The sequence below is a fragment of the Halichoeres trimaculatus genome, unplaced genomic scaffold (assembly GCF_033239565.1).
Source record: "Halichoeres trimaculatus isolate MK-OKI-2021-1 unplaced genomic scaffold, fHalTri1.1 fHalTri1_scaffold_10, whole genome shotgun sequence".
Classification (NCBI taxonomy): Eukaryota; Metazoa; Chordata; class Actinopteri; order Labriformes; family Labridae; genus Halichoeres; species Halichoeres trimaculatus.
In genome coordinates this window covers 29,382,275-29,406,942 of record NW_027437187.1, presented here as the reverse complement: position 1 = coordinate 29,406,942, position 24,668 = coordinate 29,382,275, and the positions used below count along the sequence as shown (strand labels likewise).

The 24,668-nt window shown below is 39.0% G+C and overlaps 1 protein-coding gene across 1 annotated transcript in view; it reads left to right on the top strand.

Annotated features, from left to right (window-relative positions):
* Positions 1-23,899, top strand: part of ptpn9a (protein tyrosine phosphatase non-receptor type 9a) — a 28,600-nt gene extending 4,701 nt beyond the window's left edge. Inside the window, exons 2-13 of the mRNA XM_074677628.1 lie at positions 7,921-8,064; positions 13,846-13,935; positions 15,029-15,153; positions 17,064-17,169; positions 17,870-17,980; positions 18,515-18,831; positions 19,107-19,194; positions 19,541-19,610; positions 20,381-20,459; positions 20,557-20,707; positions 21,489-21,696; positions 21,766-23,899. Of these exons, the coding sequence (XP_074533729.1) occupies positions 7,921-8,064; positions 13,846-13,935; positions 15,029-15,153; positions 17,064-17,169; positions 17,870-17,980; positions 18,515-18,831; positions 19,107-19,194; positions 19,541-19,610; positions 20,381-20,459; positions 20,557-20,707; positions 21,489-21,696; positions 21,766-21,956 (1,680 nt within the window). The 3' untranslated portion in view covers positions 21,957-23,899. The remainder of the gene's footprint in view (positions 1-7,920; positions 8,065-13,845; positions 13,936-15,028; positions 15,154-17,063; positions 17,170-17,869; positions 17,981-18,514; positions 18,832-19,106; positions 19,195-19,540; positions 19,611-20,380; positions 20,460-20,556; positions 20,708-21,488; positions 21,697-21,765) is intronic.
* The last annotated feature ends 769 nt before the right edge of the window (positions 23,900-24,668 follow it).

Below are 24,668 nucleotides of genomic sequence, written 5' to 3'. Positions count from 1 at the left end.
TGTTGGAAATGCTGAGTCAAAACTTACTTCAGCAAAGAGGTGGAGTTGAGGTGAGGTTTAGCCTTCTTGCTAGCATCTACATTGTGCCTGCCTGTCTGTCAGGGTAGCTGTGCCTATAAGGATGCAAAGCTAGTAATCTTAATATCTTCTTATCTGCTGAGATATCAAAAAAAACACCCACATACAGTGTTTGCTGTTACAGAAATTAGTTTATTAGACTTGTTTTTTTTCTCGTGTATGTACTTTTAAATTTTTTCTATGTACTATAAAATTAGCTTTTTTGAATGGGTGTGTAATGGGTACTTTAGGAGCCAAACTCAAGTGGACACAACAGGAACAGGAGGCTGCATTGGCTTATTTCTCACATCATGTTGCTGCTCAGTTTGAAAATCTTATGGCTTCTAACTCAACAAAACACACAGATGTCAGTAATATGCAACAAGAACTACTTGTTGGGATATTTTTCAGGTTTTTAAAAGATCGCCTCAGAGACATACCATAATCTTACCAACTCCACCAATGTAGAACAAGATTGGTTTGAAATCTTGAAATATGTCTTCAAGCTATGAAAATGGGAACAATGACTGGTTATTGTGTCTCAGATTGTATGATCTAGGTCAGACCGAATTAAGAGTTTTCAGACTTTACCTTGGACAAAAGATAAATGTGAGATGCAGTTTGTTTTTTTTTTACAGTTTTTTTTATCAACTCGTTATGTTAATCTATGAAGATACTTCATTACATCTGAACGGTGGTCCCGTAATTCCAATATTGCTGTAAAGCAAACATTCCCATTGATGTGCAAAATTTTCTACACTTCCATGTAGCTAGAATAACCAATGCACCCAGCATTCAATACAGCAATATAAAAAATTTCCTGTTTTTGTACAAAATGCCAACTGTCAAAATAATCCAGCCCCCTGACCCAACCACAGATAAATCCTGAAGCACAGGGATCCATTCTGAAGATGCTGTGGGCAGCTGTTGCATGAAATAGAAAGTGGTGGGATGGAGCGCAAAACCACGGCTGTAGGTGGCAATTTTCTAGTTTATAAAATTCACATGGATGATAAATATAGATCAGCGGAAAACACACGAGTATTGCACATGCAGATGACTCTTTTAGCAGCCTGGGTTAAGCTCTTTTGAATAAATTGTGATTTCTGTTATTCTGGGAGTAACGTCGATCGTTTTTAGGCTGGCAAAAGTGCCTCTAAAATTGAAGAATTTTTCTTTTCCTTGTCTTTCATTACACTGTGTTGAATATTTGGTGTGATCAAAAGGCAAACGGTGGACAACAACCAGGAAATTTATGATTGAACTTTGTCGTGCTCAAACTTTATAAAGGCAAAGCAATAAATGTAGCTTAACTTCTGCTTAATCGATAACTACAACCAATAAACTCACCACAGAATCAACTACCGAGTGTTTACTTTCAGTTAAGTAGAGGTAAATGGGTGAAAAGGGGATTTATTTTAAGTACAGCCCCCTCTGTCAGTTTCCATATAATGCCACATCTCCTAGCGGCAGTGAGGACTCGAGGTCAGGGTCTTTGACCTCTCTGGACTTGCAAACTTTGTTCTGAGGTGATTTGGCAAAGAACCAAGCGCAGCGTCATCCATGAGAACAGCTGGTTCTTCCACAGAGACCCTGATCAATTAGTTATTGACAGTCACTGTCAACACCACCAATGAACTCAGCCTCTGTCAACAAACAGGGTTATGTAATGCCAGCTGTTTACTGGAAGACCTGAAACCACTTGTTTAAAACGTCCCACACTGCAGCCATTAGCTGAGGACACAGCACATGATATAGATGTGAACTGAGAACTTTTCCAGCCTCTCGGTCTATTTAGATTCAATCGACAGTGAGCTGGAATTGAATGTTTTAAAATCAGTAAGCAAGAACTTAAGGGAAAAAACAGTAGAGCAAATATTTATGCATCCTCCAGGAATCAAATAAGTCACTCCTCCGCAGTGATTCTTCCACTGCAGTCAGCTCTGCTATCACAAAAACAAACTGGTTCATCCTCAAATTCCACTTTGGCGGATATGGCCCCTAGTGCAGAAAAACCAAACAAGACTGGCTTCTCCAGGAACAGAGGGTCACTGCCTCCAGTTGGCAGGCTCTCCTTAAAAGGCTAAGAGAGAAAGAGCAGCTGTCAGAGAATAGAAAATCTTGGAAACCCGAGCGTACCTGAGTGCAGTCTGACAGGAAGTTGTCTTTGGCCAACAGTGGAGGATTAATGCTTTACCGTGCAACAAAGAGCACACAACCCACGATTGGTTGAAGTTCGTACAGTTTGAGTTAAAAGACAGAAACACAAAATTAGATCAGTCGACATTTTTTGTCCAACATTGGGGAAACCTACGTTGATGAAGAAACACAGATATTAAACTAACCCTTTTTAAATTACTCATTGGAGTGACTTGAGTTTAACTAATTTATTAAGAATTACTTTTTTGGGAATGTGACAAAGGTCTATTTCCCAGCAATCCAGCCTGTGAAAGTCAGGAAGTCAGTCTCTGTAATCACTTATGTGAAATTTTGAGTCATCATCTCCCATCTGGATCAGTGGCACCAATGACTCTCATGCCCTTCCAACTCCCAAGATGCAAGACACTTAGTCCCAAGATACAAAAAAATGTATTACAAAGAATTAAAAGTTCCTGAAAACATGTTTGAAAACCCTTTGTGAAGCACTTCTCGGCAGCTGTCTCTAGTGAATAGAACAGTCCAGTGTGCCGGCACATTAAGGTCACATGATAATGTGGTTATAAGTTAAGAGGCTCCGGCGAGATGGATGAACTCCTTGATCTGTTTGTGGCCTCCCACTGGCTTCTGCACAGTGCCTCGTTGGAGCGTCCATCATATTAAGTTATGATATTAAATTATGTTTTATCCATGAGTTATTGGCTTGCAGTTGCTTTGTAGCTTGTCATGTCTGATTAAATTGTGGATTATGTTGAATCATATCTAATCAAATATACAATGGGTATCGTACTGTACCTTCTTGTGTTCTCTGACCCTTTATAGGGCAAGGAACGTATGGTTACTCCTGCACTAACTACAAAATGAAAAAATTGATAAATTTAACAAAAGTATTTAAGTCAGCCAAGTCTTATAAATTTCAAGTATTTGAATGAGTGCCCTTTAAAGGTCTGACTGTGCTGTATCACATTGTACCATGCTTGGGCACAAGTGTGAGATTCTGATTGTATGATTTTATAACCTCAAAGGTCAAAAAATCCTGGCACAACTTCAGCAACTTCCTAGATGCTTGGAGAGAAAGAGTCTTGAAGAGGTCAGAAAAGCTGCAGCAACACTTGTAGTTTAGGAAACAACTTTATTTGACCAACGCGTTTCGGCTTTTGGCTTGGATGACCCTGATGAAGGCCACAAGCTGAAACGCGTTGGTCAAATAAAGTTGTTTCCTAAACTACAAGTGTTGCTGGAGCTTTTCTGACCTCTTCATGATTTTATAACCTAAAACTCATGGAAACCCCAGTATAAGGAGTTACTTTACTTTATTGAGCAACATTTAAATTATTTGCAACATTAGTTCACGTGTATTTAGGGATGGGCACCGATGCCCGATACCTGGCAATCAGTACCGGTACTCAACGGTACCAATTTTCGGTACTTTTTTTGTGTTTATGTGATAAAAAAAAGCAATTTGTTTTATAATTAAATATAAAAGATTTTCAACTGAACATATTTATTCTTCAATATATAACCTTTCAATGCTGTGTTCATGTCCACCATGGAAAGTCTCCTACTCTTCCACTCCCTCACAGTTACAAAGATGCATTTGTGCATGCATTTGTGCATTTGTGATGCATTATACCTAAACATGGTACCTTTTGGTGGTACGTGAATTGGTACCCGGTACTTTTGACAGAATTTGGCCGGTACCAATCCCTACGTATATGTAAATTTAAAATAACCAAAGGAGTCATTACACTCCTTTGGAGCAGTTCTAGGAAAAGGCTCAACAGGCTGACCTTGTTTGTGTGCTAATCACAGCTAGCAGGCTAATGTTTATACAAATTACCCAAGCATAGAAAAGACATATGTATAAAATCAAGTCAGAGTTTGTTTATGTAGTAAATTAAAGACAACCACAATCAGTTTAAGTGCTACAAGTTGAAAAGTTAAAATATGGATTAAAAAAATAATCAATTTATCAATCAGCTTCTAGTTATATTACACCCTTTGTACAAATAAAATAGAGTTCAATGTGCTTTACAGTGATTGAAAAGAAAATAAGATTAACAATATGTGAAATAAAATGATGGCACAGTGTATGAATTTTTTTTAGAAGAAAGACTAAAAGAAAAGTATGTAGAAGTATTAAAAACTGCAGTTCCTTGAACAACCACTTGGCATTGGCTGCAGAAGCAGTGGAAGTCACACACACACACCCATTCATCTACAAAGTTAAAGCAAATGCAAACATGTTTACAGCCTGGTTTAAAAAATTATTTTGGGGTGTATTTTTACCACACAACACATTGTTTTTGAGGATATTTAACTTAAAAGTTTTGCAGCTGTTAACTCTATTCCTTGTCTTTGCCTTGCACTGAAAGTTAACTTGGGTTTGATCATCACTGTGGGCAAAGTCCACGTTAGAAACCATTGAAAGATGAAAGTTAAACTTCAGTTTTTTCTTAGAGGGGGTCAATTCAGAATTGGTGGGACAGTATGATAGAAAAGAATTGTGAATTTGGAACCTTCGGTTTTTTAAATCGCAGGGTACCTTGAAACCACGAACTGATTCATACTAAAAAAAAGTTGGTTTCATGGTTCCATAGTAGTTCAGTTCCTAATAAAAAATAAGTCACATTAGGACTCAGCTTTGGGGTTCATATTACAGCTGTTGCACTTGTGGCATCACTCACTGGTCCCTCTTTTGTTTAAATGGTCAATATCTGGTGCAAACATTGTGGAATCTGCTCCAAATGATCAGTGACCCCCTCATTTCTCAGCTGAGCAGCTCAGAATTCAGAGTAACCCCCCTCTGCACCCCCTCCCCTGAGAATCGGATATGAACCGACGTCAGGCCTGTCAGGTGCAATCATCCCTCATCCCTTGCATGTTAAGGCGGCTGAACAGAGCCGAAGCTGCGGGCCCTCCTGTCTGTGAAAGCCCAGGCTTTCCTGAGGAGAGACAGTGGCATCCTGTCTTCAGGCTCAGTGCTCGTCAGTGATCGTTTTGTATTCCTGAAGAGCTGTGGACTCCCAGAACTTGACTTCCTGTCTCCCATGCATGCCCCACCGCTGCTGCTGTGAGCCTCCACAGAGAAGCGGATCCCTGTGTTTAAAGTGTGAGCTTTCACTGCCTCCTCTGTCGCCTTTTGACGATTCACTGGGTGCTGACTCGCTAACTCTGCGGGTGCTGAGGGCGGTGGGGGTGGGATCCTGAGGGACTGTATAATAAGAGCAGAGGGGAGGACAGGAAGCCCTTAAAAGACTGCTGGCTAAATGCACAAGTTATTTGCAAGATGGGTGGAAGGCCTTGATGGTAAACACATTTTCCAACTCACATAGTCCAGCGTACGATGAGAGTGGTTTTCATGAAGGAAGTCTGACAAAAAAAGAGCATATTTTGTTATCAGGCATCCATGTGTTGTTCCTTTAAACTGACTGTAAAATGTTTATACATCAACAATGGAGCACATGGCTGGATTGAGGTGAAAGGTGTCTGCAGTCCCTTTCAGATCATCAGAGCTTTTTGAGGTCTTTGAGTTCATTATTTTTGTTTGACAGGCCCCACTAAGCTGTTTTAGTTCACTTTCTTCTGTTGATTAGTGTGAAAAAGCTTTAAGGACTACCTAAACTCTGTCGTATGAAAACAAAATTGGTTTTAGACACAGTGAGTGACCAGTCGGTAAAAGAAAAGGACATTTGATGGGTAAAAATTTAGTATTTGTGACTTGGAGGAGACCAAAACAGAGCTCAAATGGTCTTGAATTCACAAGGGGGCCAGGTACAGTGTCCAGTAGACGGCTGTGTTTTGGTTTTAAACTCTGTATCAATGCAGAGGATGTAAACTTGAGTTTCTCATGGATGAATCAAATGAATGTAATAAATTGTGCTTCATAATTTTGGCTTTAAGATCTATTATTCAAAGTAACGCTCCACCAGTGTGATTCAAACACTTGAGTTAGAGGTCAGATTCCAAGTGTTTCATTCACAGGTGTCTCTGGATGTTTCCCTGGCGGCTTTTTGTGATGGGGCTGCCTGCACCTGTATGCTTAGCTTGGAGCTAGTAGCTGAAACTTGGGTACTTTTTGTTGTTTTTTTTTTTGGTGGTTTTCATAAGTTATTCTTTAGCCATCTATTTAGAGAGGACATGACAGTGGATGGAGCAGGACACTGGGTAAAAATTGGGAGTTACATGCAGGACAAGTGCTTCGGGTTGGAACAGAATCTGACTGTGGGCTAACCTTATGGTGGATGCAACCTACACCCCTATACTGGTACCCCAAAACTGATGATGATATTCTATTGAACATGAAGAGTATGTTACACTGACATCTAAGCTGAACATTTACAAGTGTGACATTATTTTCATTATGGTGGCAAACCTTAATCGTATCAAGTGTTTTTTGTCTTGTTTTCAGTAGAAACTGACTTTTAAGACTTAATATGAGCCACATTCATCTGACCAGTCCTGAAAAATGTATTTTTTCAAGGTGTTTAAAGACAAAAATGAAGTCTGAATTTCTAACAAGTAACAAGTAAAAAAAAAATCTGGCTATCAAACAAGAGAAAAATTATTTGTATTAAAACATTACTCTGGTTTAAATCAAATTTTTTCAGATTTTTTTTTTGTCACAAGCAATTCAGACCTCATTTTTGTCTGTAAATGAATTGAAACAAGACATTTTTCCAGACTGATACGTTGGATGTGGCCGATATCGAGTATAATGAGACAATTTTTACTTAAAATAATACACAAACACTTGATGGAATTTTATTTTTTTGCAGTGCAGCTGTGGTGTGCTAGAAATGAAAAATGAAAATCGAGAAATAACATTCCCTACCGATTTTAATTGCACAGGGTCTAATGTGTTAACACTGACAGTCTGTATATAAACCAAGATATTTTTTAACTCAGAAAGAGCTATATTCTGATCCTTGAGCACTCCCTCTCTGCTCTTTAAAGGCTCCCAAAAATGGTTGCAGCCAGGTTTTGAAAATTAAAACAGGAAGAAATAAGCTTCTTTATTGTCATAAAAGCTAGATTTACAAAGTAAGTTTTCCCTTTTTGCATGCTTTAATGCCCCAATAGAAAACCAGATCACCAAAGGCGCCAAACAGGATTTTTATGCCCAATGAACAAGTATTTTATTAGTTTACCTTAATGCCTGAGCACATCTTGTGACTGCCTGAACCGTTGAGTATAATTGAAATGTGTGAGTGTGTTTCCCTGTTATTATCACGGCTCTGTGTCGTGAGCACCAGTTCAGCAGGATTCCATCATGGTCCTGTCTTGTTCTGTGTCTCGAAAGATAAACTTGAGCACTCTAAGCTTTAAACTAGAGGTTGTATTTTCTTAAATGATATTCCTGATTCATCCACATGCATGATAAACTTTGGCCTGGATTCTTCCCTTGCTGTCAACAAAGTGCCCGAACTTTCCCTGAGATATCTGAGGTTAAGAAATGAGTTGACTCAGGAATAGCTTGTGTTATTATTTTGGTTGTGCGCACTATTGAAATAAAGCTTCACTTTAACAAACTACACCATCATGAGTGGCTAACTCCACCATTACATTGTCAGATGTTATGTGAGGCCGCAGATAGCGCTTCCTCTGAGGATGTATCAAGTTTAAAGCCCAGTTTCACTTCCTTCCTGTTTGACCCTTTCGATTACGGGAGCTCAGAGTTTGTGGCCACATCTGTGTCTGTTTCAGGCTACCAGGCAGTTTCTGGAGGAAATCAACAAGTGGACCAGTCAGCATGGAGTGTCACCACTGTCCAGGGAATTGGCCATCAAGTTCCTCATGGCTCGCAAGTTTGACGTCCTGCGAGCTATTGAGCTTTTCCACAGCTACAGGGTAAGAAGCGATTCAAAGGATTTTTAGTGTTTCATGTGCTCCTTCTGGTTGCCGTATTGGGTATCCACATCTTTTAAGCAGCAGAGCAGTTTGTCTAAAATCATGCCTGGTCTCTTGTGTGCTTTTAGAGACTTTGCTGTAAACCTCAAGTCTGTCAACAGGTTCCTCAAAAGTAACGAAACCCAGAGGCTGTTTACCTAACACGGCAAGGCCAAAGGCAGAGCATGAAATTCTAATATAATGAGTCTGTTTTTAGAAGAGCTGATTCATCTCGAGCCACAACTCAGACTGTTTGTTGGAAAAAGACACTTTCTAGTTCTCTGGAGTCTAAATTTGGAAACCAGTGTTATCAAAATAATTACACCCACGTAGAAAAATCATTCTGATTAAACCGAGTTCCCGTGAATTCTGGTAAATGTAAGACTGTGAAGCAGCTGCGATAAGTTTACTCTGATATGTAACTGCTGTTTTCTATCTGTCGATGATTTAGTTGGATGAAAAATAACTAAAAGGCAATGAAATCCGGATCTTGTGTTATATCTTTCTCAATCTGCTCCTGTCAGGGTAATTTTATTTAATCCACCCCTGATTTAAATGCATCAAAATGCCTTTTCAAAGTAAAGGTCAGTCCTCTAACATCAGAGGGATGTGTTCTGACCCAGAGGTGGAGGAGCAGGGGTCACTCAGCGCTCCGTCCCCACGCCCACAGCACAGCAACACAAGGCCTTTTTCATTGAACAAATGTTCTCAGAGCAACAGATCGCCTAAACAGATGCACCAAAAACCTGGAGCCAGACACACACTCACACACACACACAATCTAGCAAACACACACTGAGTTATACACCCGGGAAAGCATGCAGGCTTATAGCAGAGAGCCGTAAGCTTACAGAGTAATAAGTGTTCAGAGCTGGTACAGCTGAGGTTAAGAGGTCAGACTGAATGAGGAACCAAAATTTTGCACAGAGAGTTATATTTGGTTCACATGCAGAAAGAAGATTTCTTTATTATCATTATTAAACATGAAGCTAATAGCTAATATTTGTCGTGCATTTAAGAAACTCATGGAACCTCTTTTATAATGTTAGATACACAAACAATGTGTCTTTAACTGAGTTGATCTTCTACTTTTTCTTTCCTGTTTGTTTACTCTTCTGTTTTAACCCGCTCCCCGAGGACAGCCCTCAAAGAAAACACTCAAATTTATTCTCATGAGACGTGAGCTATTTTAAAATGAGCGTATTTACCTTCTCACAGCAGCTTGGAACTCAAATGACCTCAAAACTAAGTGTTGTGTTTAGGTTACCAAGAAAGAATTTTGACTGTTTTAATGAGACGGAAGAACTATTTTGTGAATTTAACCATCGTACAAAAAGTTATAAAACTCTGGCTGCTTGAATAAACTCTTTGGACTCATTAATTTTTCTCTATGTTGGACTTTTCTGACTGGTGAATTCAACAGTCTGCTCTTGGCATGGATACAGGGGATGCAAATACACTTTATTGTGAACAAACTTGCTGGATAAATATTTTAAAAAACTGCTGCCAATTTATAACCACATCTAAAAACTATTATTTTTTTTTCCATTAAAGCTCCTCTAAGTAGTTTTTTAGCTGGTTCAGGATAAGCCTGATTTTTTTTACTTATGCTTCTTTGTTACTAACAAAAGCATAATAAAAAAAAGAAAAAGAAAAGGAAAGAAAACTTGGATTTTCTTCTACTTTACAGTTATTTTGTTGTCTGAGACTTAGAGATACATTTTTTTTATATCTCACTTTAAATATAAATATATATTTAAAAAAAGAATAACATTATTTGTTTTTAAATATCACTACTTTGGGACGCTGAAAAAATAAATTAGCTTAGACTACTGTGTTAACAGGGGGCACCAAAATTACCAAACAAAAAGGTCCTTACAGGAGCTTTAATCTTTGCTTTTAACTGTAGTTTTTGTGTGTGAAAAAAATACAAAAAACTCTTTGATTTGTTACTTGAACACTGATTTTCAAAATCAGGGCAACAAACATCACTGACTGCCAAGCTAAAGGCATTTTAATCTATTTTTTTTCTGCACACGATATTTCCTTATGAAATTTCCTTTAATTTGTTGCAAATCTATTATGTTTTCAAATTAAAGCTCCTGTGAGAATTTTTTTGCTGATTATTAAACAGACTTGAAATTTGTACTAATGCCTTTTTGTGACAGACAAAAGCAAACAAGACCTTTGCTAACAAAATTGATGCTACTTTAACATTTATTTTTACGTCTAAGTTTGCTGTGGTGGGGTTTTATCAACAGAACACTTCCTTTGAGAGCTTGATTTCACATTTATCTGTTTAAAAGGAGTAGGATGACATTATATTTTCAAATAGGGGGGCGCCAAAATCAACACAGACCAAAAGTTCCTCACAGGAGCTTTAATTGTTTGTTTATCCCTAGTTTTTCTTCACTGTTTATCACTTAGCTTAATTTGTATGAACAAAGATTAATTTGCTTTTTTGTTTTTGTTTTTCTATCATTTTTTCAAATTTGACTTATTTTAAAGCTAGATTGTAACTTGAGATAACAGACATTTCATTTAAATAATTTGACTTTTCTCACATTTTGTTCAGAACTTGATGCAGTTTGACCTGGCATGGATGGCCGACTTTTACTTTCTTGTAATTTTAGTGCTGCACTTCTGTTACTACTATGACACAGGAAGTGTCTCCAAATGAGGGTAGTAGGTCTGTGTTAAGCTGGATTAAAGAGAGGGCACGTGGTGGCACTAGTTCACCTCCGGGGCTAAAATGTACACTCACATAGTCCTCGCTGCATTGGCTTGAAGTCTGACTCTGACCTTTGACCCTTTGGTGTGTGAGTGTCATCTCCAATCCTCCTTCCTTTCACTTTCATATTTCCTCTCACTCTTTATATTCCCATTACATAAAGTCAAAAGAAAAAAAAGTATTATTATTAAAAAGAAAGTAGTTTACAGTGTCTCTACAAGGATTAGCTGTAGAGACTTTGCTGTAATTTAGACAGATTTTTATGTCTCACTGTGGGCCTAACTTAATCAAATGTATGTGTTCCTAATGTATCCCTGAGGTAGCAGCTGGTGACATCAATGCTATCATTACCATCAAATGGAAAAGGATGATTGCACTCAACTCTTCAGAGCGATGGTCTTGGATCAGACTGCAGATCTCATTTAGTTTATGATCTGAAATAACATTTAGATAATCACATAATCAAGACCTCCTCTTATGAGACACATAACTAACAGGGAGGCGAGTGTAACGTCTCATTTTGTCTTAAAATGATCTACCCCGCTGTAAATAACCTTCTGGCAGCGTCAAAACACGCTCAGTAAGATGTGATGCAGTTTCTCTGCAGCATACGGAAAGTTCCCCAATGACCTCACATAGACTCTAATGACCTCAATCGCTCCGAGACATGGCAGGATTTCAGATAATTCCCTTCATTCACTGAGGTGGGTTCTTAATTCTGCAGCGAAAAGTTTCCTCGCATAAGTGTGGTTTATTAATGAACAGCTTGAATGTGACTTTGAGGAGGATTAGTCTCCCCTGCCGCGACACGCTTCATTTGACTCGGTCTGATGCTGCGTCAGCAAGCAGACACAAGCTGTGTGAAAGTAATTCATCCAAATTAACTCAGAGGAAAAGTTTCTAGAAACTTTTTGTTTGTTTGTTTTTTGGGTAGTTTTCATCCAGAGAGGTCAGTTCAACTCCTCTGTATCTCTATGGCACCTTTTACTGTTAAAGAAGTATTGCGAAGTAGTTCAGTAGTTATCAAATGAATCGAAGATAAACTAAATACATGAAAAACCAGAGGTTAACATTTTTATCACATGCAAGGAATCCCAGTGTGTTCATAATAAACACCATGACGCAATAAAAACACTGAAGGAGGCATATTTTTAATATTATATTTGATGGATTTTTTTTTTTAATTACAGCATCCTTTTTCTTAATTGGGATCAGTGTTGAGCACCAAGTCAGAGTTTAAAAAAGTTAACCATCAGATATAGAAATGGTGGTTGAAATTCAAACATGTCATTTAACAGGACATTTTAACAGATTTATTTGTCCTTGTTTTCTTCACAGGCCTGAGACGATGTTAATTAAAAAGGCAAAAATGAGTTTACCTTTTTATTGGCAATCTTGCGGTACACAAAGAAGACTTTATCAAGGAATGAACAAAGAGACTTTGAGAACAAAGTCATAATTTAACGAGGGGTAGGTTAAAAGTGAAATATTATAAATCCATAAGAATAAAGTTGCAAATTTAAGAGAATAAAGTCAAATGCTCAGAAGGAAAGGGTTGCAAATTTGAAAAATAAAGTAGTTGATTTACAGATATCGCAAGTTTATTGAAATAAGACTGAAGTCATAAATCTATGAGTATTACGTTTTAAGATTTGTAAGAAAAGTCACATTTTGTTGCCTTTAGATGTACATCTTTAAATTTAAAGCCAGAAAGTTACAAATTTGAGAGAAAAATTTCATAAAGTCATAACTGTCTGACATTAAAGCTGTATTTTTTAAGTAGTCTAATTATTAGAATGAAGATGTAAATCTACAATCATCAAATTGTAAATCTAAGAAAGTAATTTTTGAAATTTTACAACAAAACCTTAAGTTCACTAGTTTTAAAAGGTATTCATTAACAGAAAAGGATAACTACATGAGAAAGAGGTTATATCTCTGTATTCTATCATTATGATCTTTGATACAACGTGTCAGGGACTTAAATAAAAATCCCATGGATGCTGTGCTGAAATTAAATTTATATGCACTGTCCCTTTAAATAAATGCACATCTCAATAATTATAGGCTTAGCTTAATCTATATTGGGGCTAAAACTACACATGTAAGGGTTTTTAGGACAGCAGCCAGTTACCTGCACTAAAATGAGAAACCTGGATCACTTACTGAAGCCAGGCTCGACAGCTGAGATGCTGCCTATTATCTCGCCTAGTATAAAAAAAAAGTATTATTTACTAACAAAGGGCCTGATAATAAAGTTGGTTCCTTAGATTTGGAGATCCTGGCTGGTACATTTTTCTGATTCTGCTGGATCATGGTAACTTGTCAGTGCCCTACATTTCCTGTCACTGATGAGTTGCTGTTCATTGAATAAAAGTGGAGGCTGAATCTCAGCTGTCAGGTTCACGTCTTACAGGAAGCATCAGGCCCATCTGCAGAGCTGGAATATTATATTACACGGAAAAGAACTGCCCTCTGGTATAATCTATCCTTTATCTTTTTATACTCCTTATATCAGATATCTTTCTTTCATATTAGTGTGCCTTTACGAATAACAGGATGGGTTTTTATAAATAGATGCTGTTGCCATTGTGTCTTCTCCTTCAAGAGGAAAAGTCTGAAATAAAATTCACACTCTACAAAATGGAATAATGGGAAGTTACTTGGTCCTGCTTCAGGTACAGGATGTGGATTCACAGCTGATCCCTGTTAAAGATTCAACAGGGATTGTTTCACATCATCTCAGAAACAAAGAAAGCTCAAATCCAACAGCAACTGACACATCCCATGCTTTGGCCTTCCACCGAGTTCAAGAAACTCCCACACAACCTCCTCAAGGGGGGAATGGAAACCTTGAAGAGAGGGATCCTCCTGACAGGAAAAGTCAGGCGGATAATTGTCTATTGTTCACGGAGAGGAGTTCACCTCAAAGTGACGGTCTGCGGCAGAGTTACCGAGCAGCCCGGCTTCACCTGCTGTGATCTGTTTTCTGTTTGTGCTGTTTTCTGCAGGAAACACGTCTGAAAGAAGGAATCGTCAGACTTCAGCCGCAGGAGGAACCTCTGCGCTCGGAGCTGCTCAGTGGAAAGTTCACTGTGTTGGTGAGAGGCTTCAGTAGATTTCCTCAACATTCGTCATAGCTGAAATGGAAAAGTCACGTATCGTGCCAGAAAACAGAAAAATTACAGATGATTCAGACGATTTTATTGAATCAATTAAATAAAACGTCTGGTGTAACACATCCCCCATTCCCGTAGAACTCTTGTATTCCAGTCGTCTAAAGATTGAAGTTAGGTATCCTGTTGTAAATTGTCCTCTTGCATTATCCCAAGCATTGTTTGCACACACCAATAAAGAGTTTAGGGCTTAATAAGCGTGCATTTAATTGACCGACACAAGCCAAAGGAGGTTTCCAGTGCCAGGTAAATTTAGCCTTTTGTTAGCCAAGGAGTCACCACAAAAGATACTCTCCCCTTTCAGCCACACACACACCACACACACACACACACACACACACTGCCACTCTCCTGAGTTTCCTTCCTCTTTGACGTGCCACAGTGGCATTGATGCTGCACATCCTCTTGTGTGACGTCTGAGTCCTCCAGCCTCACCAGCGGGCTTCATATCCTGTCTGAGGTATTTTTAGCCCCCCTCGGCTGAGAACACAGGCTTATTTGCTTACAGAGGAGGTTTTCTGTGATACCTCAGCTTCATTCAGCTGCACAGCCTTTTGTTCTGTTGACCCCAGCGGCTCTTAAACTGATTCAGTTTGACGTGAAAAATATCATCTAGAAGGATAAAAAGCTCTGAGACCTGCAGCAGCATCATTGACAACAGTTGTTCCTCCTGCTGGATTGTTGACAGCCCCTTTGGGCAGCACGCCAGAAACCAGGAAATGAACTTAGGTGCCCCCCTGTGGTCAGTGTTCATCCTTCATTTCTGCACAGCTTCCATTCAGCTTTTGTGTGGCTTGGTTTGCATCAAAGTGTCCAGTCTGCTTCACAAACATAAAGATTCATGCATCTAATGAGGAGCTTTTGACATTTAGAAAAGTATCTGTGTTATCACCCTCTGTTTTATTGTAAATATGGATTCTGAAGTTGAGTTTTTGTGTGATGAGGAGTTTCTAAATGTTGGTTAACTTGTCACTCTGGTTTAAGTGCTGATATAACCTGTTAGCTTTGTGTATTTCAGAGTGTTCGGGACCCCTCGGGGGCCTCCATCGCCTTGTACACAGCCAAGCTTCATCACCCAAACAAGACAGGCAACCATGTGGTGCTTCAAGCCCTCTTCTACCTCCTGGACCGGGCTGTGGAAAGGTAAAGATTATGGTTTCAAACAAGTATAGCACATATCCCAATAAATAAACAGTAAGCCACAAGAAACTTCACAATTTATTTTTGATAGTTGTGTTTCTGCTGCATAATTGTTTTTTAAAGCTCCTGTGAGTATTATTTTAACTGATCATGAAACAGACAAATATTATCAATGATGTCTTTTAATTACTTAACACAGCAAACCACACCATTAACAAAAAGATGAACTTTTTTTTTATAGGAGAGTTTTTGAAGGTTGTAAGTGCTGTGAGGGGTAGGAGTCAGATGAGGCAATTAAAAGCAAGTGTAGAATTTTTTATTTTTTACATTCATTACTGTAAATAATTATGACAAGTTACTTTTTGGTAAAGCTGGATGACATATTTTGTAAGAAAAGTATGGTTTCAAAAGGTATCGCTTTGGCCATAGGGGAGTGCCAAAATCAACATAAACCTAAAGTTTCTCACAGGAGCTTTTATCATTTGATGGGACTATTGTGTTTGTGTGCAACATATTCTAAAAGTCTTTCATTTGTTACTTGAACAGTGCTTTAAATTCAGAACTTCAGCTAAAAACAATTGTTTTTTCTAATTAAAGCTCCTTTGAAGTGTTTCTGACAGGTTATGAACTGACTGATGCCTCTTTGTGACTTTTAAGCGGAAGATAAACAAAAAGAAAAACCACTGAAAAATCTGTGCACTTAATCTGTGCACTTAAATCTTTGCACTTATTTTGATGTTTGAAACAGCTGTTATGGGGGTAGGTGTCATTAGAAGGTTCTAAGAAAACACTCCTGAAAGAGCTTGATTTTCACTTTGATTGTTAAAAAAGACTAAGATGGCAAAAATCCCTATCATAGCACACACTGAAAAACAAAAAAAAAAAGCCAAGACTGTTTTGTCCACATAGGGTGCCAAAATCAAAACTAACCAAAAGTTCCTCACAATTTCTTGTATTCTTCTATAGTGTAAGGCATAGGTTTTACAGGTAACTCTTTTTCCATAAGGGATGCCAAAATCAACACAAACAGAAAGTTGCTTACAGGAGCTTTAAGGTTAAAACCCTCGGGGGGAAATGCTAATAAAAAGACACTCGGCATATAATCCAAATCCAGATACTAGTTGTCTAGATACAGAATTTATATTAGAACTGCCTATTTTTTTTTTTTTTTCAAATTACCAGCGAAATGTTATCTGAAGTTTACTGGGCACTCATGTTTCCATACAGTAACACATCCTGGTACAGCATTTTACTAAACTTTAAATATATACCCCCTTAATAATTTCCAGGAAGTTAAGCTTTACTTAAAGAAGTGAAAAAGCACGTAGAGAGTGCAGACCTCCGCCAAGCATATTGTGATTAGTCCTACTTTAATGTTATACTCCCTTCCAGCAGACAGTCTGCTATAATTTGGTGTTAGTTGCAGGTTTGTATGATAATTTGTTACCTGACAGTGTTGAAAATTATGTTGATCCAGTACGTATTTCATATTCCGCATCTTAGTATCCAGGGTATTGCCAGGATCTGGATCATACTTTTACATCTGCCAGAAATTACCATAACCTTGTGTTGTACTGTTTTGCAAAGCAATTACATTTATCGTGGAGTTATATACACGTATATTCTTTCTTATCCCATTTTGAACATTTCCTGAAAATTTAATCAAGATCTGTTTGTTACTTTTTGAATTATGTTGTTCAAAGACAAACAGACAAACTCTCCCAAAAAACATAATCTCCTTGGCGGAGGTAACAATATAAAGATAGCATTAGCTGCCACCCTTCCTAACTAATTAATACCAGTACATGTTGATATGATTTCTAACTGCTTTGAGGTCTATTTAAACTGTTAGTTGATCTGTTTGATTATGTATCCTGAATATTAACCTCTAACTTTTTTTCTTTTTTCTGCAGCTTTGAGACCCAGAGGAACGGCTTGGTCTTCATCTATGACATGGCCGGCTCCAACTACACAAACTTTGAGCTGGACCTGAGCAAGAAGATCCTCAACCTGCTCAAGGTTAGAATAACAGCGTCTGCATTTACAATATTTTTAAACCATGTACAAAACAATACCAAGTAAGGGCTTATAACTGGATGCTAGGGTCTCTGTACTGACAGGAATCAGATGAGTTTTTCTTCCTCTGAAATTGATCCACTCCCCTCCAGAGCCAGGTACCTACATTACTGCTGAGTTATGTCCCTCATCCGGTGAAGCTGCAGAGAGCTGATATCTTCAAGGCCCGTCTAAAGGGCAGAATAAATGGCTCACTGAACGAGCTGAGACGAGTTATTTCATCCCTACACCTTGGGGACTTACTCCTGGTAGAGTGGTGCTTATTTTGGCAGGTACAAGGAAGTATGCCTCTATCGAGATGATTTGTGCTGTAAAGATAGCAGTATGTCATGTGGAGTCCATAACGTGGGCACTTGAGTGGCTACATCGGGATCAGTGAGGTGTATTTCTGCGGCTGAGTCATGTTCAGAGGAAGAAGAGTTACAGGATGTCGCATGAGGAAGGAGACGTCACGGGATGTGATGGTCTTTTAACGGTGTTACTGGAAATACTGTGACCATTGTCTTAAGCATTTATTCAACTAAACTCGATAGAAAAAGCACACAACTATCTTTCAAGTGACCTTCAAAGATAAAATGATATAAATTCTGTTGAATTGGAAAAGTGGGTTTGTCACAGTTTGTGTTCTCTCTCTTTCCACCAGGGGGCGTTCCCTGCCCGGCTGAAGAAGGTGTTAATTGTCGGGGCCCCAGTTTGGTTTCGAGTGCCCTACAATCTGCTCAGCCTGCTGCTGAAGGAGAAGCTCAGAGAGAGGGTGAATGCTTGTTTTCTAATCATTGCACCGTGTTTATGATGAAAAATTTAGACTGAGTGAGAAAACATCGCAGTGCCATTGATTGTTTTAAGTCCTCATTTGATTTGGGGCTTTTCTGTGGCCACTAATCCTGCCTGCTGTCTGGATGAATGCTGGAATCACTGAAGTCAATGAGCCCTCCACATGACTGTCACTGAGGAATTTCATTAATATGGATTTCTGCAGACAGAATCACTTGTAGCCAGCTGTAAATATTGTTTTTGGAGTACTGGATTGTTATTTTCATTTTGTTTATGTATGCAAGATTCCGATATGTTATTTTGCAGTGACAGCTATTCCTTCTGGGGCCATAAAATAGAAAGCAACACTAGAAGGCAGACAGAAAACAAGTCTCGTCTGATGTAAAAATGTTAAAACACCTCTTTTATTACATTTTTAATACTCCCATGCAGGGACTCCAGAGTGGAAAAAATCTTTCACAATGTGAAACACATTAAATCTAAGCAGGAGACTGACTTTGCTTTCCACCTTCAGGTTCAGATGGTGAAAATGGCTGAGCTGCGTCAACACCTCCCCAGAGACTGCCTCCCCCAGCACCTCGGCGGCCTGCTACCTCTCGACTCTTACAGCTGGAACCAACAGCTCCTGGCGGGTCAGAATGGCCGAGTGGATCCAGTAGACGAGCTGGTGGGCATCCCCATTGAAGATGCTTCTATTCACATCCCTGGACCCGAGTCCATGCGCCCGCAGGAGCTGCTGACACACCTCGGCCGACTGCAGCGCTCAGGGATCCATCAAGAGTATGAGGAGATTCGCAAAGAGCCGCCACCTGGGACCTTTCACTGTGCACAGTGAGTTGACGCCAACAAATATGGCGCCATTTACTATGAAAATAAACAGGCTTTCCAATGGCACACGGTTTATTGCCAAAGAGCATCATTGCAACAAAGAAATAACCTGCCAAACACTAAATTCCTTACTTTTGTGCAAAGTTTAATGTTACACAGTGATTGGTCTTGAAGTTATGATAACAAATGGTACTTCAGTTTTAATATTTGATGTCCTCATTGAAGCAGGAGTTGCAGTAAGGGTCACTGGTTGTTTGTTTTGTACGATTTGTCTACAGATCTGTCTACAATCAGGAGAGGAACCGCTACGGAGACGTGCCGTGCCTTGATCAAACAAGAGTCCGTTTGAAACCCAGAAGAAATGAAGTGAGTGCCTTTTCATCTTTTCATTACAAGTGTCATTCAGAACAAAAGAAAAGGACAGTTTGACCAGTGAGCAGCTCCCTTTGTGGTCTCTGGTCTGCCAAGAAATGTGCCAAGCTTCATCATTTTGAAAGGCCGACACGCTGCCAGCATTCCGCTTTACAAAAACCCTGGTATCTGTCCAGTCTGAGAGACACTTACTGAGATCATTTTGCACTTCTCCAGCAGCACATTGCAATCTCATTAGATTATTGCAACTATCCTAGAGCTGTCTTTGAATTAACATGATGTGCTTATCCTTTACATGTGGTATTGGAAGTATTGCAACAAAGTTATGTTGTTCCCACAGAGGTCTGACTACATCAATGCAAGTTTCATGGATGGCTACAAACAGAGGAATGCATACATAGGTACACAAGGTAAGAAAGTTGACAGATGTTTCACCATTTGATGAGATAATCAAATACTGGGTTGAATTAAGAGAAAGATACATTAATAATCAATGGAAATTTCTACCAATAAAATTTGTTTTTTAAACCAAAGGTCAGGTTTAATGTACAAGGTTGAGGTTTGGGCATTAGGCTAAAAAGGGGTGTAGGTGAAGGGGTACAAGTACTGATCAAAGCATTGAAACTAGGGATGCACTGATCCGATCCTGGTATCGGTGCATTCAGCCCCTCAAAGCTGGATTGGGTATCAGGGGGTATGTGATCGGTCCAAACTTGACGTTAAGGATAAAATATGATTTAGTCTATAAGGTATAAAATTTTCCAATCAAATAGTCATTTCTGTAGATTCTGAAGCATTTTTTAACCAAACTGCTGTTAAACATTTAAACACTTATAGTTTAAATAAATATTAACTTCAGTAATACCAAATGTACTCATTTTTGTCTTTTACTCAAAGCATTACCAGTCTTATTCCACAGTAGAGAATGCAGGTTATTATTTAACACTGGTATCAGATCAGGATCAGTATCGGACGCTACCCAAAGCCCAGGTATTGGTATAGGTATCAGGAGAAAGACTGGATGATGGTTTCGATGTCAGAAGGCTTTTGGTTGTTCTTTCTACAAACGTCACATCACCAGACCAACTCAACAGCTAGTTTCTCAGTTAAAAAATGCAACGAACTAAGGAGGAAGTCACATCATTGTGATGTGCTTTAAATCTACTGTTTCATTCTGCAGGACCACTGGAAAAGACCTACAGTGACTTCTGGAGAATGGTCTGGGAACAAAATGTGCTTGTTGTTGTAATGACAACCAGGTAATTGGAGCTTATCTCAAAAATGGCAGACCTTTCATAGAAATGTTCAGCACAAGAAGAGTCCCATTATTCTGATTTAATATGTTCTGTGATGTAGGACAGACGAGGGCAGCCGGAGGAAGTGTGGACAGTACTGGCCCCTGGAGGAAGGGGGACAGGAGGTCTATGGACACATTGCAGTGGTTAACCAGAGGGTCGACCACCACACCCACTACAACCACACCACCCTCGAATTGCACAACACAGAGGTACAGTTACGGACCAACGCAAGAATCTGGGATTTGACGAGAGTGTGTTCAGGGTGGTTTGTCATATGGCAACAATTTTCAGTTTGTCAACAAACAAGTTGGGGAACAAAAAAGTAGCCACGTGTCTCTGTAGTGGGATCTATCTTTGCCTGTTTATTCAGGTCAAATGGAGGCAGCTCACCATGCTCCCCCAGTGTCAGGGTTTTTATAATATTTTTTCCTCTGTTTACCTTCATGTTTCAAAAAGATAGACACAGAAAGATAAGTAATAGCCTTTTTTATTTTAACCTTGAACAGTGCAAAGCCAGTCAAGCAAGCAGTTTTAACTTGAGTTCCATCTACTCAAAGCTGGTGGTCTTGGTGTCGAAAGGTGTTTCTTGACATAATAACTTTCACCCGGAACTAGAAACCTTTTTCCACCAGAATATAAGTTTAGCTAACTTTGACCAGAGTTACACAGAAATGCTAGTCAATCTCTGACAAAATCTGTCCTTTTTGCCTTAAGTTGAGCATTTGAAGTATTTTGGTACCACTTTGCGACCTGCACTTGTCTCATTTCAAGTGTTGATTCAACAGACCCAGACCTATCAGCAGTGTGATGAAACAGCACAAGATTAACCTCCTGCATGCTCAGGCTAATTTTGATGTTGCACTTGAACCCAGACAAGAGTCAACAGTAGTACTGGTATTTTTGGTGGTAAAGCGCCTTCAGTTTTGAGTTGAACAGATTGCAGGTCTTGTATGGAAAGAATGTAACCGCAGATATCTCTCATTCATTCAGACTTGTGAACAGAGACACGTGAGTCACTTCCAGTACCTCAGCTGGCCTGACTACGGAGTTCCCACCTCAGCAGTGACTCTCATTGACTTCCTGGGAGCTGTGAAGAGACAACAGAGGAAAATGGTGAAGGCTCTGGGACTTCAGTGGACAGGACACTCACTGGGACCCCCAATGGTGGTTCACTGCAGTGCAGGGATTGGGAGAACAGGTGAGATAAGGAAAATGACTTGTTTTTAAACAGAATCTCTTCATTGCTAACAAACTGTGTTCTTCACAGGTACCTTCTGTGCCCTGGACATCTGTCTGTCCCAGCTACAGGACGTAGGCTCACTAAACGTTTGCCTGACAGTGCGACGCATGAGAACACAGAGGGCCTTCAGCATTCAAACCCCAGACCAGTACTACTTCTGCTATAACGCCATTTTGGAGCACGCCCAAAGGCAAGGCCTGCTCCCATCCAATCAGTGAGCTCCAGACCCTTGACCTCCATACCCAACCCATGAACCCCGTAGATTTCTGAGTCAGTCTCTTAATCCCCAAGCAGTGTTGTGTGACCAATTTGTGCACCAGGGACCGTTCACTTCCTCTCTGAGGCTGCCTTTTGAGACTGTTCTTCATTTGCAAGCCAGACCAAGGCGAGACATCGACAACAGGTTTTGACATTGTTGTGTTTCATCGTGACAAGATTCTCCCTCCAACAGTGATGTTTTGTTTTTCCTTCAAGTCTCAGAAAAAAAAGGTGAAGCAGCTAAAACAAACTGCTCTTCTGTCACGCAGTAACATGGTCCAACACATTGGAAGAAATGATTGAGACGTAAGCTGTTCTTTACCTACTTTGCCACTTAAAAGAAATGGAGCAGTTCACCCCAAAACAAAAGTGATTGAAACTTAATTTCTTTAAAGTTTGAATAAAAGCCAAACCATGACTTTGAGTTACACCTGCATTTTTTGTTGTTTAAATGCTCAATGTCATTTTGAGTCAGCTTCTATGGGTAAATCTTCTTTTCATAGCCAAAGAGGCTCGTAATAGGTAAAACAACTTCAGATGTGCTTTTCATTGGATCTTTAAGTGGCTTAAAAGACAGATTTTGTTTTGGGGTGAAATTGCCCTTTAATTAGCATCCTGTTTTGATCACAAACTGGGAGCTTCATCTTCCCTACTGTGCAACAATTAGTAATATTTGGGGACCCGTTTTAACATCCTCCTGTGTGGAGTAAATGTCACAGCCACTGTAGTCACATAGATGGTACGAGCTAGTTCTGCACACTCACGGAAGGGTCGCACGAAACACACGGAGGTGAAACTGTCCCCACGAGCCAAAATTAATTAAGCTAGTTTTAAAACCCCATTGCCATAAAGAAGTAAGGTGGAGCACATCCCTAACGATCCATCTGTTATCGTTCATGAAAATGCTGTACATGTGAAACCCTCTGATTTTTATTCTCCTCACCTGAAACTTGGACCCTCTGTCTCGCCTGCAGTACATATTGAGATCTCCTGTCTTTGCAGTACAAACTTGCAGTGTCTTCGCTCACTAGCAGTGCCATCATGCTTCAGTGATTGTGAGAATGTAATGCTAAGCACATGCACACATTTAGAGCAGTCTGCAGTGACTATACCATCACAGTGTACGTCTGTGGGAGACATCAGTTAAGACCTCACGAGCAGTGCAATACTTTTTTTTAATACAAAAATCACATCTTAGCACTTTTAAATAATTATTCCAAGTATGCTCTAAGATTAACCGTCATGGATTTAGATTGGATTACAAATAAAATTTAACTTTCTCATTAACTCTTCATGTCATGCTGGATTAAGTTTGGTAGAGCTGTAATGTAACACATTTAGAGACATTTGAGACTACATATAAACATCTGTGTAGAGCTCTATGGGAAAGACAGCAGAAATAATTGTTAGAAGCTTTCTTGCACAAGCATGACTAAAACTGTGCCTACATCCCATGGAGCCCCTCTTTGGGCACGTTAAAGTATATTTTTAGTTTTGTTATAACTTAGTTCTACAGACTGTGGTTGTAAGCTGTACTTTCATCTGGTCCAAGTATCTTGCCATTATTACAGAGTTCATGTACAAAAACTGAGTGTCTGTGTCATATGTTGCATAACGTCGTTGCCAGGTGAAAAGAAATGTGTTCTTTACTACAGAATTCATATTGAATTTGCTTGTAGTGAAGCATTTTTAAGTCTGCCATCCTCGTGCACTCTGATTTTAGATTTTTTTTTTTCCTTTCAATGATGGACGCAAAATGTGCCCTGTTTTATTTTTCTATTGTATTCAGCAAATGTTTTCATACGGTTACCCAGGATATACAGTTATCTACGTTAATTTTATATTTGTTCTATTATAACCTGTTACTTTATCATTCGTATCACTATTGAATCAAGCTATACTGTATTAAATACAAACTGTCCATGTAAATATTTGTTAAAGGGTCTTCATTTATTCCAAAGTTATATCTTAAATCTTGTTTTTGGATGGAGAGTTTGTTGACAATGATATTCTTATTTTAACAGTAGCAAAGCGTAAACTTAATTTGTTGGAGGGAGTTTAGTTCCAGTGGTATCAGCTTTTTAGGGCTAATACAGATGATTACTAGGTTATGAGACTGATGGCCAATAAATGGAACTGATGTGAATTAACAGGATACATTAAAACGTCAACAACAAACTTTTGAATTCGGACCTGCCATTCATAAAACTACACCACTTCTGTGACACAGATACAGGTGCAATACAATTGATGCAATGGTTAGAGGTGAGATTTTAGAACAAGTAGCAGTAATTTTGGGGCCAGTACATTAAATGAGACAAGAGTGGAAAACAGACCTAAAGAGAAAGACAAAACTGCATTGGGACCAAAGTAGCCCAGTTTTAAATGAACTGATTTTATTGGTATTAAAATAAAATGCCAGTATAAATACAGATGCATTGGGATCCCAAATGCTAAAATCTGCCCCAATAATAACCAGATGACCCCTGATTTTAACATAGTAATTTAAATCTCTTTTGTCCAATGTTATCTTTTAGATCCTTTCAGCTTTTTATTTGGGTCTTCAGGTCTTAATTCCAATTTTTACTGTGAGGAGAAGCTAGTTAGTGAACACTTCCTGCTTCCTATTAAATGGCACTCAGACAAACCTATCAACCGGCTTCTGGACATAT